Source organism: Notolabrus celidotus, chromosome 1 (genome assembly GCF_009762535.1).
Source record: "Notolabrus celidotus isolate fNotCel1 chromosome 1, fNotCel1.pri, whole genome shotgun sequence".
NCBI classification, from domain to species: Eukaryota; Metazoa; Chordata; class Actinopteri; order Labriformes; family Labridae; genus Notolabrus; species Notolabrus celidotus.
Window position 1 is genome coordinate 17704834 of NC_048272.1, and position 14042 is coordinate 17718875.

Sequence of the window (14042 nt, forward strand, 5' to 3'; positions counted from 1 at the left end):
TGCAAAATAGAACCCTGACAGGAAGGGGGGGATTGTGCATTACCACCTGCTCACTATACATTTATCCCGCTCATTACTCGGCTACCAAGTAAAGATGCAAACAAGTTGACACTTATCGTTGATCTATAGATCACATTAAACTAAACATTTTCATTCATGTTTTGGTCTAAACATTGGCCTGCTTCACTGAAATAAATCACATCAACACTCAACATTTTATTACCTATAAAGTCTAAACATCAGCTCTGTTACATTGCTTGCTTACATTGATTGTTGACAGATGCAGAAAACCACAGCAGCCCCTGTATCAGGTATTCTTCCTCATCATTTTTATCTTGGTTTCTTTTCACTTCACCAGTCCCGTAACAATGCTATCGTTCACCCAGCTCCTCGTGTAATTTGACACCCCTCTCTAGTTTCAGCAAGTTTCTTTTCTATGCTGTTGATGGACAGCCATTAACTACCAATGTAAAGTTTGGTTTCCCTCCAATAAACCGAGATTGAAAATATCCTCCATGTTGTTTATCGATGGTGTCAGAGACTTATGTTTTGGCCACACTGTCAACAGGAAGAGGTGATGTCATAAACTTTGCCAGACTGTGGATTGATTTGATATGACATGTATGATCTGTTTGTTCCTGGCGTTGCCTCTTGTTGTTCAGGATTACTGTTGTCAGGGGGTTTTGACCAATCAGAATCAAGTACTTAACACAGCTGGGAGATAAGTAATATAGCCTGGTAATAATTATTTTAAGTGTTTTCTGCTCAATTGTTCTATGTTACATATTCTTGGGTTATTTCTCTGAACTTGTCTGCAGCTCGTTGTTGTTGTTGCAGCCTCTCCTGCTGGGAAACTCTTGAAAATGAATTTTTTATTTACAAGAGGCTTTGTTGGTGGTTTTAATTTTTAAAAAGTTGGTCTCACTGCAGTGTACAGTATAGCAGTATATGGCAGCATATGTACAGTGTGGACACTGACAGGGGAAGGATACTGCTGCTGATGTGCAGCTCTTGCTGCTCAGCCAGAGGATGGTGACTGAAAGTTGTGCAGAGCTGCTCTGGATCTTTGGGTCGATGGTTAAAACAAATAGACAACCTGTGCTGGGCTCTTTGTGGTCTGAATGTAGGAATTAAAGTCTCTAATCGACTTCTGGCTGTTTACATGCCGCAGGATCAAATCTAGCCTTTGACCTCACTAATAGATTTTTGTTTGCATGTCCGAAGTTCAGTGATTTTCCACAGTACAGAAAGTGTTCAGGGATAATATCTTCCCACGCCCAGAGCTCGACAGGCAGTGATGATGTATGAGGCTGAGGGTACTCACCGTACTCCCGAGACTTCTGAATGAATGCATCGACTCCACTTTCTCCGTAGTTCCCCTCTGAGGCCACCGTGGACACGTAGTTCCAGCGCATGGATTTGACAATGTCCACCATGGCCTGGGCCTGGTAGGTGTCTGGGGGCACCACGCGGGAGAAGAAGTCGTAGCGCGTGTTGTCACTGAGCTCTGGGGCTGTGGAGGCGTAGCTTACCTGGGGAATCTGCACAGGAAAGAATATTGGTTAATATTTGAAAGTGGAAGTGGCTTCAAGTGGAGACAGTTATGGGAAAAGGGTGAAGAAAAGGAAAGAGGCACGGCACGTTTATTTGTGCAGAACCAAATATTTCAAAAAGCTTTACATGAGGCATAAAAGATGGTTAGAAAAGATATAAAAAGAAACACCCACAGAAAAAAAGGCTAATATGAAATAACATCATGCTTCAATTCAGTGGAAAATATTAATCAATAGTCTTAATCTTAATACTTTTTGATAAAAAGCAGGGGCAAACAGGCAAGCCTTGGTTTACAAAAACAGAGTTTCAGTGTCTCTGTTTTTCTGGGAGTTTGTTCCAGATGCATTGTGTAAAAACTGAATGATGTTTCTCCATGTGAAGGTCTGACTACTGGGAACAGAAGCAGGCTTGTCCCAGATCATCTGAGAGGTCTGGATGGTTCATAATGAAGCAGCACTTCAGAGATGTATTTAGTTACTCAAACATTCAGTTCTTTGTAGACTATTTGACCTATTTCAAAGTCGGCTTTAATGAGGTCTCCACAGCAGAATCTGGATCAGTCGCAGCTTGTAGATCAACTCTAAAGAGGCCTCTGAAGTTTGCAGTATTACAGCAGAAACAACTCCTGGCATAAGTCATACATACTGTAAGTCAAAGCAAACAGGTGCAAAGATAAATGTCTATGCTTTGATGAGTGCAGGAAAACAGGGTTATGTTAAAGAGGAGAGAACATTTATTTAGGCGAATATTTAGGAAGAGAAAACATGCTAAAAGACAGCTCTGGATTAAGCTCCTGAGAGAACGGTCAAACTTAGTTTAAGCTTAAAAGCGGATGGTTCTGTTTGAAATATCGAAACCAGCAGTGAGCTTTTGGATTTGGTTTATTAAAGATACACGCAAAAGAAGACCAAAATACAAACATAAAACTTGAATAGTTCCAAGGCTGAACTATTTCCTTCAGTTTCTTCTTGTAGCTACTTTAAAAGGTCTAATAATATTTGTAAAACTTTCTATTAGAACAACACATGTCCATGGATCAAATTAGAGAAGTGACAATTAGCAACTAGTTAGAGTGGCATTGGTCTACCTACAGCCAGGAACATACTCGTCATAGACTTGAACCATTCATTTCCAAATAGAAATACAGTTATGCTGGGTGCTATAGGCTCTGCTTTTTAAAGTGCGCCCCAGGTTAGCTAAGCAGCATGCTCTCTTTCTGGAGAGTGCATTACAAAACCTGCCACAAGAGGAAAAACAAGACATTTAGACGAAAGAGGAGGAGGCAGAGCTTCACCTACAGCAGCAGAGTGTGGGCAGTGTACTGTATGTGTAGCTGGGATCAGAGAGAGGGAAGACGTGTTTAAATGGAATGCCTTGATGTAACAATAGGCTGTGATTGGTTGTGAGTAGGGTTGTACACAACTAATCTTGATTGTTAAGAAATTACTCAAAACACGCATTTTTGTTTTAAATTTTCCGTCACAATAATAACTCTCTCTCTAATAATGCAACAAAGCTTTTCTTTTGTTCTTTTTGCAGCAAAAAATACAGCAAGAAAGTCAAGAACAGATAGTGGGGATAAAGACAACCAGCAGCCAGGATCACTGGGGCTCACACAGGTGGAAGGTGCTGCTTTACATCCACCTCAGCCATCACCCTCTTCACCCTCCCATACCAGCTTGGTTGGAGGTTGTGTCTAGCCTGTCCACTTTGATACATGGAGAGAGGAATGTGAATGGCTTGCCGTTTACAAAGATGGGTTCATTAACGGGATGATGGCCAAAACCACTGAAGGGTTAAATAACAAAGTCAGTAAACTTGGGAAATGTCAGTTGCAATTAAAATGTAAATGAATAAATTAACTAAATAGGCTATTGGACATATTGGCACAGCATTACTGTGTTGCAGTATTCTTCTCAAGCCTCCCAGAATTCATAAAATTGTCTTGGAAACATACAACCTCCGTTTTTTACAAATCAAACACTGGAACCAATGGTTCAATCAGCAGCCTGACAGATTATTACAGCTCGGTCGTCTGACTTTCGAGTCTTGCATGAAGTAACGCAGAGCTTCATTTTATCACTTGGCCTTATGATTGAGACACATGGCTCAGTGGACCATGCCTCCTGGTTTGAGATTGAATGAAGACTCTTTCCCCACTTGTCTCTATAAATGTCTTATCTAGTAAAATACCATTTGGATAACAATGTCAGCCTATCTTAGTTAACCTTTACAATGTAGAGAAGAAGGTTTCTCAAGCTTCTCACCTGAACGTTTAATGGATAGACGGATGGTTGGATGGACTGGAGGGACAACTGGGGAACTATTGCCTCTAGCCAAGGTGGGCTCCAGCACATATATCTTATAATATCAATAAATATATGAAGAGCTTAAAAAAGGGATCAGAAACAAGTTTACTGCCTCAACACATTAACTCTGCATGTTGTCTACCCAGAGAGGTCTGTTTTTCAGAGCAACATCCCAGACTCAGTCTATTGACATTCAGGGCAAAACCCACCAAGGTTACAGGTGTTAAAGTCAGATCTAGAAGAAGACAACAGAAAGAAACACATTTGTCTCTAACGTTGTCTTCGGTGCTAACTTCCAAACCTTTTACTCCTGGGTCCAAAATAAATAATCTCTCTATTACGAGGGACATGAATACATTTTTCAGTTGGGGGTCTGGTGCCATCTTATAAGCTGCCTTGCTTTTTAGTCTCAAAACAGAGCGACTGTCCCCCCCCACCCCCCCTCAGGCTCAGCACTCAGACTGGCCTCAGATGATGATGTGTGTCAGACTCATGAGCATGGGTCACTAGCTTCATATCAATATGTCTTTTAACATCCTAGCATACTTCACAGTATATAGATTCTGCTGGCTTAGCTGCAGCCGATCGTTGACAAACATTATAGTAAAAAATAAACCTTGTGTTTATTTTGTTGTCTCCTAAACTCTGTGCTGAAACAGGGAACACAGTGGAAGCTTTTATTACAGTAAAGCTTTATAAATGCAATAACTTGCATCATGGCAGGCGTCTGCTGTTCCCACTGCTCCAAAGATTTTACTGATGTGTGTGCTGCAGAAAGAAAACATTACATAAGAAACTTAAATAGAAAAATAAATGGGTCAGCTGAGCACAAAGCTTTTCTTGAGTGACCATAGTTTTAGATTTCTGACGGTAGTTGTGCTTCACAATGCAGGAGACTGTTTTCAGGGATCACACCATGTCAGTTTTTGTGATAGGTAAACTGTGTTCGTGTAAATGGAATTTTTCATCCTCTGGTACACAATGATTCACCAAACAGAAGGCAGAGGTGTTTCCTGGTAATGATACACAGTGTGCCTTTTTGATGAGGATCTGCTCTCCTGTTTTTTTTCTCTACGTCTCTAAACAAAATGATGAGAAGGAGCACTCAGTGAAACATGATCCTAATGGAAAAAAGCCCTGTTTTCTCATGAACACCTTTTTGCCTCAGCATTTCATTATCATAGAGGACAGACCTGTCGATTGGCATGCACACTACCCACACAACCACACACACAGATGGACCTTGATATTATAACCTAACCTAACTCCAAGGCTCTCTGCCCCAACAAGATGAAAACCTCTGTGGCCTAACTCGGTTGTTTGGGTGAAAACCTCAAACTTGAGACTACATCTACGTTTCTTAAGAAGGTTGTATTTGATGTAACCACTTGAAGGATTAGTCTTTATCTTTTGTTTAAAGCTCTGGTGAGTAACTTTGGGTATGTGTTGGTTTTGGAACCCCCTGTGGACAAAACGGTACATCATCCTATTGCTGATTTTGCTGTGTACATGTCAAGAAAGTATTTTCTGATAATAAAATCTCATCTTTCTTTCCTTCAACATTTTTTTTTCAAACTTGACACATCACATCTCAATCAATACATTCCTAAGAGGGACATACCATCGTTGTCTCTGTCTGTATGTCCCTTTCTTTTATCAGCATGTATAAAGACCTTGTTGTGGCCAAGCGGCAATCTCCGGTCTAAAAATATGAGTCCAATGCGGGAGTGCTAAAAACTGCAGTTCATCGAAGATCCGCTTGAGGCTGGCTCCGAAAGTACCGGAAAGCCACGTACACACCGATTAAAAAAGAACAATCTTTACAGCAGAAATAAACATGTTTACAGCCTGATACAAAAGACGAGTCTGGATAGATACTTTCTCGATCAGCACACACTGTTCGGGGCGTGATTTTTTTTCTAACACGGCAATTTCAGATACATTTGGATTACGAGTTTTCCAATGAGAGGCACAGCTGACTTGATTGACAGGTGGGAACACTATAGCTGTTGGCTAGGAGGCTCAAAGCCTGCCTCTTTACGTCACAACCGCTCGACAGCAGTAATATGGCTCCCGCCGATGATTGGCCTCAAAACGACGCTTTAGACACAGATGGCTGACGTCACGGATACTCTGCCCATATTTTATACATTCTATGGTTGTGACAGGTAGGCTTGGTGTAAAGAGCGAGGGAGGCTTTACTTCTGGTTAAGGATCTCTCATGAAAACGAAAAATGCTTAAACTGGAGAGGAGATGTGCTCAAGTGGCTGAAAATACTGTTCTTACCAGATATTGTTGTGCGAATCATTCATATAGTTTTTTTCCGGAACAGAAAAACAAAAAATGGTTCAGTGCAAAAAGAATTACGCATCCTGATATTCAAAATCATAAAATAAGTGCAAAAAGTAAACTGAAAAATATAAAGGACCCTTAGTGACCATTTTTGGCTCTCTGGGAGGTCCGACCTACATTTTGACAGCAATGGTAAACATGTGGTGCAATGTCAAGCCAGTTCTGACCAGACTCCTCCTTAGATATAACTGTATCCACTCAGCTATCCCTTTGAACCTAATATTCTAAACTTGTGTCTATAAGCTCTCTCCTCTCTGTACTTCCCAGAAGGAAGGAGGGACACAAGCTTTAAATGTAAAGCTATACAACCCAAAGGTAGTCTGTTTTAAATCAACATTATCTGGGAACAGAGGTTGCTCTGTCTTCAGTGGAGACCAGACCTTGTTGACCTGTGAGTAGTTTAAGTCTAAGTCAAGGGGAGACAAACAATTCTACCACTGTAATCACATCTGTATAGAAATGCCAAACTAGGCCAGCATTATTATTTACATTATCTATAAGAGCCAAATCTCAGCCTATAAAATGTTTGCCAGTGAGGTCAACATTGAGCTTAACTAATGTGTTTGTATAGATGTGATTAATTTTGAACATACTCTTGCTTAATAATTAGTGGGTAGTTATTTAAAGCGACTGGTCATTAGGAGCATTTTAGTGCACCAGAAAATAGGTTGCATGCCTTGGCTGTTAACGGTGCTACATGAAAGAGAATTACAAAAAAACACCCCACAATAATAAACCTTAGAAATACCTCTATTTTTTACAAGGACACACACGAGCAAGGTGTGATAGGCACTGTTGAAATTCATGCAAAATGAAAACACATGCCCCCCACCATCTTTCCATATCTTTTCAATATTTACCAGCAGTTACCACATGATGTGAGATAATAAGAGCTTATTAGCATTTTTGAAACAATGTATTCCATGAAATTGCAAGAGGAGAGATGAAATTGTGCAATTTTTATAATGAGTTATACCGAAACTTCTAAAATTGAATCAGCATGCAAGAACTTTGACATAGTTCGGAAAAACAGCATGGACGCAGCAGTCAGAGTTTTACTGTGCTCAGCCCGCCCCTCCTGTTTTTGTTTTTGGTGAGTAGTTTGAACTCAGATCATTTCGTGATGAAACAGAACCAAAACAAAACGCAAAGGTATTTGCATAATATAACATATATTTCAACCTAATTTAAAGTGAAATCTGGGTTGAGGTGAGGTGACTTCTTAGCTCCGTTACATAAAGGAAAAAAGATACTTCTTCCCTCTTTGTTTGGTGCATGGGGTTTATTTTTCTGGTATTTTCATCTCTTCCACCACAGCCTTATCTGTGCTTGTCCAAGCTACCCTCGCCTGGTTTGAAGTGTATTCATAAAGACAAGACAAGGCTCGAGTCACTGAGGTGTTTCACTTCAGTACCAAGATCTTTGGATGAGTCCCTGAGCGAGCTTCAGCCTGGGCAAAGCTTTAGGTAATGATTTAGAGAACACAGAAATGAAAGTGAGTAGATTGATGAACTAGATTGTTAAATGCTCACCTGATGATGTTTAATATTCTTTGGACGCCGCTTATTTAGGGGGAAATATTAAATGAAACTGAAAGTAATCTTGAGAAAAGTTCAGTATTTTCTAAACTGTGCTGGTGGCGTCCCTGTGAAAACACTCGGTACTGAAAGAGGCTTTGTTTAATGTTCTGTGTACCTGTAATTGAAGGAGTTGCTTCCTTTCTCTTATTAATTAAAAAGGTTCTACTAATTAAGGAGTGTTTTCTTGTTTCAGTGTTTTGCTTTTCATTCAGTTGTTCACTTAAGTATCAGTAACCACACAGAGATAGTCTAATTTAAAGTAGGATGGAAAAACAGTATTAAAAGAATAGCCACATGGACCTGCAGTGCAGCAAATGGTTTCTACAAATTATTTTGGGAGAAACCCGGCAGGAAGGCTTGCTGAATGTAGGATATCTATTAAATAAGCACAATGTGATGCTTAAATTAACATTTAAAGTTTCTCTCTATTTACCACATAAAATAAATAAAATGCATCATTTTCAAGTTGATCTCTAAAGGCACTGTGAGGAGTGTTGATTCAGGTGACATCTCTAGACAAAATCTGTAGTGTTTTTCCAGGGTAAAGACTGCATTTCCCATGAGCACCGTCACCCACTGTGGTGCAGGCATGGCCCTTCCCACAGCGTGCAATTGTCATGGAAGTAAATAAAAAAGTAAATAAAGATCTTCTTTTTTGTAGCTACATATAAATGATTAACTGTAATGTAACCACAGCTTAACTTTGTAAACTCTGATCTACTACCATTAGCTTACAAAAGGTGAGATAATGTATCGGTTTAACATTACCCGAAACAGCCCCGGTGTCATGATGTTCACCCTGGTGTCCCAATAAATGTCTGATAAATGTATATTAGACACATTTTAACTCTTAAGTCCCCAAAGAGCAGAGAAGCATTCACGCTCCAACATAAACATAAAATCCTATTCATAGCCAGTTAGCTCTTTTAGCTAGCAAAGCCCTGGTTGTAACACAATACTTTAACAGAAAATGTACATCTTTTTAGCTAATCCTGCTCCTGTATCAACCAAGAGGACAAAACATTATTTAAGAAACAAAAGAAAATTATCCAAAAGACAGAAAAACTCCTCCTGCTTACTAACTTTATTCATATTGCCCAACTTTGACAGTGAAGTTTCAATAGTTTTGGGTAAGAGCTGAATATTGACTTCTAAGTAGAAATTCTGATTAACATAGGCACTCAAATTCAGAATAAAGAACTTGCAGCTGATAATCTCATTTTGCTATATAGGTCATGAAGTGTCATCAGTGCAAGACTTTCAGAATCAGTTAAAACCCATCACTGTGCCTTTAAGCAGAAAATAAACCATGGGAAAATTTAAAAAGAGCTTGCATGTGACTTTCTCAGCTGTGACACCTCACAAGTGTTCTGCTGAGGACCCTGCAGAGTGAAAAGATACTTTTAGAAAGATACTGTTAACAGGTGCAGTTTCAAGAATAAAAAGGCAGATTTCTTTAACACTGTGTGAGTTTCTCTGAAAGTGACAACTCGCTAATTGCTAAAAGCAGATGAGAACATTTGCAGTTTTTACCAGAATAATTTTTAAAAGTCACATTACAATTTCACCTTGTTTAACAAACCAGAGTTTGTGAACGCAGTGAAAAAAACAAAGAACAGTACTTTTGGAAGCATAGTTCTAACTTAAAATGTATGTCTTTCAGTGAGGATCACGACTGAGTGATATAATGTCATTTTCACTGAAACAAAAAAGTGTTTTTCCTCAGCGCTGGCCTCTGCTTCTTATTCATTTGCCCTTCAAAATTACATTTCAGTCTCAGGACCCCGCTTGAATTCCCTTCAATATGAATAACTCAAATCATAGTAATAAAAAAAAAAACTATTTCCTGAGTCTATGTGGAGATACATGAATATATTTAGATACCAAAATTATTAGAAGTCATCTCGACTCTCTCCGTTGTTGGACATCTCACTCTTTAAATCCTGTATCTCATTCAAAAGTTGCCCCGCTGACATTAAGACATTTATAGTAACATTTCCAAATGTCCTGAGATCACCTGAGGTCCTAAAACCTCTCTGATCGTTATAATACTGCATCTCTTTATGTTTTACAGCAGCATTTAAAACCTTTAAGTGACTGTCTGGAGTCACGTTTATACCAAATGTTGTTCCTGTTGAGGCGATGAGCGACTTCATGATGATAATGTTGGGACTCGAGGTTTTGGTGCAGTGTTTTTTTTCTTCTGTGTAAACTAAACTGGCATGCAAAAGAGCTGACTATATTTGCATTTTTAATTTCCAGACACCTGACAGATCCTTGAAACCTGCAGTGCGGTCCAAACGCAGAGCATCTGTTTCAATAAGTTGGATATGGGAAACACAGATTGAGCAAACAGAGGTTATCTTTACTACCTGGAAATCCCATTTCAACGCAGGAAACTGCTTCAAGGTACATGAGCTAACCCCAGCTGTGCTTTACATTACTGAGACATGTGATTACAGGTATTTACTGAACTCAAGAAACAATAACTGAATCACTATGTCACCAATGTGTCAGAAGACATTTCTATATGTCATGAGAACTTTACAGATACTGTGATTGCAACATGTTTCCCAATAAATGGGAAAGAACGTTTTTGCAAAACATTTTCTGACTCAAAAGAAAGAAACTAGTGAAGCTTTGAAGTTGGATATATTTGGGTCAGTGTGCCAAACAAACAAACAAACAGACAAAAAAAGTTGTTTTTCTTTTAAAAGGATTTACAGTCCATGGCAGCACCAAATACCAAGCAGTACTTTATATTAATGCTGTTTTTCCACAAGATATCTCTAAAGTATGATTCTGGCTTTTTGACTCTGCTAATGTCCATACTGCTAATTTGGTTCATTTATTGTGCAGCTCTACTAAAGTGGATATTGACACACATCAGTAAGTGCACTCGTAATTATAAATGACAAAAAAATATAGTGATGTTGCATATCATGAAATTGCATTCCACAAAGAAAATTATCTCAAACATTATGTTGATTTTTTCCACTTTTTGTTAACTTTCTTAGCTTATCATTTTAACTTCAACAGCATTAAGCTCAAACTTCTGACCTTTCAGCAAAAGTTTTGTGTTTTAATTGCACAACTATCATAATCAACCTTTATTTAAAGCCGCTGTGAGTTTTTTACAGTTTTTTAAACAGACTGAAATTGATACTGATGTCTCTTTATGACATACGCAAGCAAACCAGACCGTCAGCAACAAGACTGACATTTTCTATGATGTAATTCTTAATGCCCGAAACAACACACTGAGGAAACAACTATGAGTTCCTCACAGCAGCTTTAAGCCTCAAAAATCGTTGAGGATCTCCTCATTTACAGTGATGTTGAGATATGATTAAACAAAAAAAAACTAACTTAAAGGATGTTAGTCAAGGAACACTGAGGCAAGGTGGATTGAGACAATCAATTTGAATTGTTCAGAAGAGATGTGAGGGTTAATCTTTATAGTTCCACATGTTGAAAGTACCAAAATTAAAGGCAAATTATCCAGAGTAAACCCGTGGGAGATATGGCCTTAGATAGTAAAGCCAGTAAAATAGGGTCCAAGTTTGAGGGTGGAAGTGGCAGCATGTCTGTAGATAATATCTCAATAATCAAGACTGAAAATACTGTTTCAATAACACTTTTTGGAGGAAAGTTGGATCTACTTATGTCGAAAAGATCTGAAGTTTGCTGATGTGGCTTTAATACAGATTTTAAATGTAAATTATTACGTCCCATGGCATGGGTTTGGCTGTTTCTCCTTCTCTTATTGCTCTGGCTTATCATTGGGGATTTATTTGTATATCTAATGATGATTAGTTTTATTTTCTGCCCTGAAATGGGCTTCCATAGTTAACCCAAAGCGTAATGCCCAAAGGCTATATTTCCCTTCATCATCGGCATCGTGCTGCCCTGCCTGCTGTCTTTAGACAAGTGTAAATGTAGCAACAAACAGGCGTGATAATCACACACTAAAACATCTGGCAGGTTCCAAGTACAAACAGTTACAGGTTTGCTTTTACACTCCACGAACAGAGAGGTTTGGCATTGTTTAGCTGTGTGCCGGGGAGTCACAGAACAGCAGAGCTCGGTGTGTAAAAATCTCCTCGCTCTCACACAGCGGGAGCTTTGTGTGTTGGCTGCAGTACAGAAAAGACTGCATTATACCTAAGTGTCAGTGGGCAAAACAGCAGCGTGCATGCACTACATTCAGGGAGAGATAATGCCTGCAGATTGCTGCTTTAGCTGCATGCAGATTAAATACACTGAAATCACATCATCGTATTTATGTAGTTGAACTGCATAATGGCCACTTGGTATCTGCAATAAAAACAACGGTAAATATAATATTTTGTTTTTATGCATTCTGAACATCTACTCAGACAAACATTCATAATATTTTTATCCAAACAGCTTCATAATTTAATTTAGGGCTTGAAAAGAAATGTGGCTCTGCAACCATAGAGAGGAGTTGTTTAAATTTCTGCAGAGAAAGACGGGGTGAACTCTTTGAGTCAAACGCACCACTCCAGTATTCACGATTCCTCCTTAATTGCTATCAGCTGCTGTTGACACTGAGGGGAGATTAAAGTTTCACTTTGTTACTGTCAGGGTAAGTAGAGCAGCAAATAGCTGAGCCTTCTGAATAGAAAACCAATTCCTCCATAATGATATAACAAAACAACATCTCACAGCTCTGGGAATAAACAAGCTAGCAGTGAAAACAATGGGGACATTTGGCAGGGATTCAGACTAATTCATTATTATGAAAAGTGACAGGAAATTAATTCATTATCTCATTTATTTTTTTGAGGGACTTTCACAAAGGCAGCGCCTGATTTCTTCTGTCCCCTCTGTCTGAGTTTATTTTGAGGGATTGCATTGTTGTGATGGGTTTAGGTCAGCAGTTAATTGAGTTTAAATGGTAAACTGTAAGCCTGTGTAACACTGCCTGGTTTCAGTGCTGTCAGATTCAGCTGTGTGTCCGGGCCATACTGTCCGCAGTCAGATGTACAGCCCTCAGAGGCAGGGGATAAAATCTCAAGACCTTTTCAGAATATTTCCATCTCTCAAATTTGACCTTTAATATTTTGACATTCGATTGAATTGAGAGAGGAAGCCAAAGCCAATAACGCTGAGCTCTTCCTGCTTTGTCTTCCACAGAGACTGACATCGTCCTGCTTCATTCATGCAGATCACTTCAGGGAACCAAAGTCTCCTCAGCTGCAGAATTCAGCTCTACTGGAGTGAGGGTAACTCTTTAGTTCAAACAGGATTTGTGAACTGAGCTGAACTTGCTGGTGACGTGACCGTTAAAGATGGGGCACTTGCCCCGAGATGTTTGTCCTCAAACATGGAAAAAGCCATCGAACTCAATGATGTCAGAAGAAACGTGCTGAGGGCATCTTTGGAAAAACTTCCAGCAAAAACGTACAGCTGGGGTAAAAACACAGATGTTTAAACTCAGAAAAAAACCCTCAATAAGATTGTCTCCAAGTGACCCTTCTTATAACAGAAGAACGGATGTAGAGGGTGATAACTGTATTAGTCAAGCATAAGCTGCCCTGATAGCTACACTAAGAAGCTAATTTGCATACTGAAGCTGTGTGGGTGTTTTCCCTTGTGCATGTTTGTATATGCATGTCTGTGTTCTGCTGAAAGACTGTCTAAATATTGATCTGTGTGTCACACCTCTGCTTTGCATGCTCAGATCCGCTCTACACGCTGAAAACTCTTTGATTTTGTCTGGAATTGATGAGACAAATGACCTTAAGGAGCAGAGCTCAGTGTGACCTGAGATTGTTCATAAAATACTAAACACAGCAAAAATGTTGCCATATGATCCTGCAACCAAACAACTCTAGCAGGTCGATGATCTTTCTTAGTTATCCACATTGTTTCTGTATTTGAAAAATGTTCTGGAGAAGATCCAGAAATGTCTTCAAAAAGTTTGCAAAAGGAATATCTGCCTTGTGCCGCAAGAAAAGCTGAACTTAGAGAGACTTGGATTTCATTTAAAAATTAAATGTAGCTGCAATCTGTGCTTGTTTTCCAAGTGATTAAGCTGGCTAAGTTGTTAAACTGGGCAGTATAATAACAGGCTGCAAGTACACCCGACTGTCCTGTCACAGTGCCAAAGCAGTCCAAAGCTTGAGTGGCTAAGTCTCAGACAAATGCAGCCGTCCCCTTCTTCCCTTCCCTCATCTCCTGTCCCCAGGGCACAGAGAGCAGGGTCCCCTCTGCAAAGAA

General features: G+C 39.4%; 1 protein-coding gene across 1 annotated transcript in view; it reads right to left on the bottom strand.

The window, feature by feature from the left end:
• LOC117829330 (metabotropic glutamate receptor 4-like) overlaps positions 1–14042 on the bottom strand; it is a 210601-nt gene that overhangs the window by 110284 nt on the left and 86275 nt on the right. The window contains exon 3 of the mRNA XM_034706996.1: positions 1325–1541. Within this exon, the coding sequence (XP_034562887.1) occupies positions 1325–1541 (217 nt within the window). The remainder of the gene's footprint in view (positions 1–1324; positions 1542–14042) is intronic.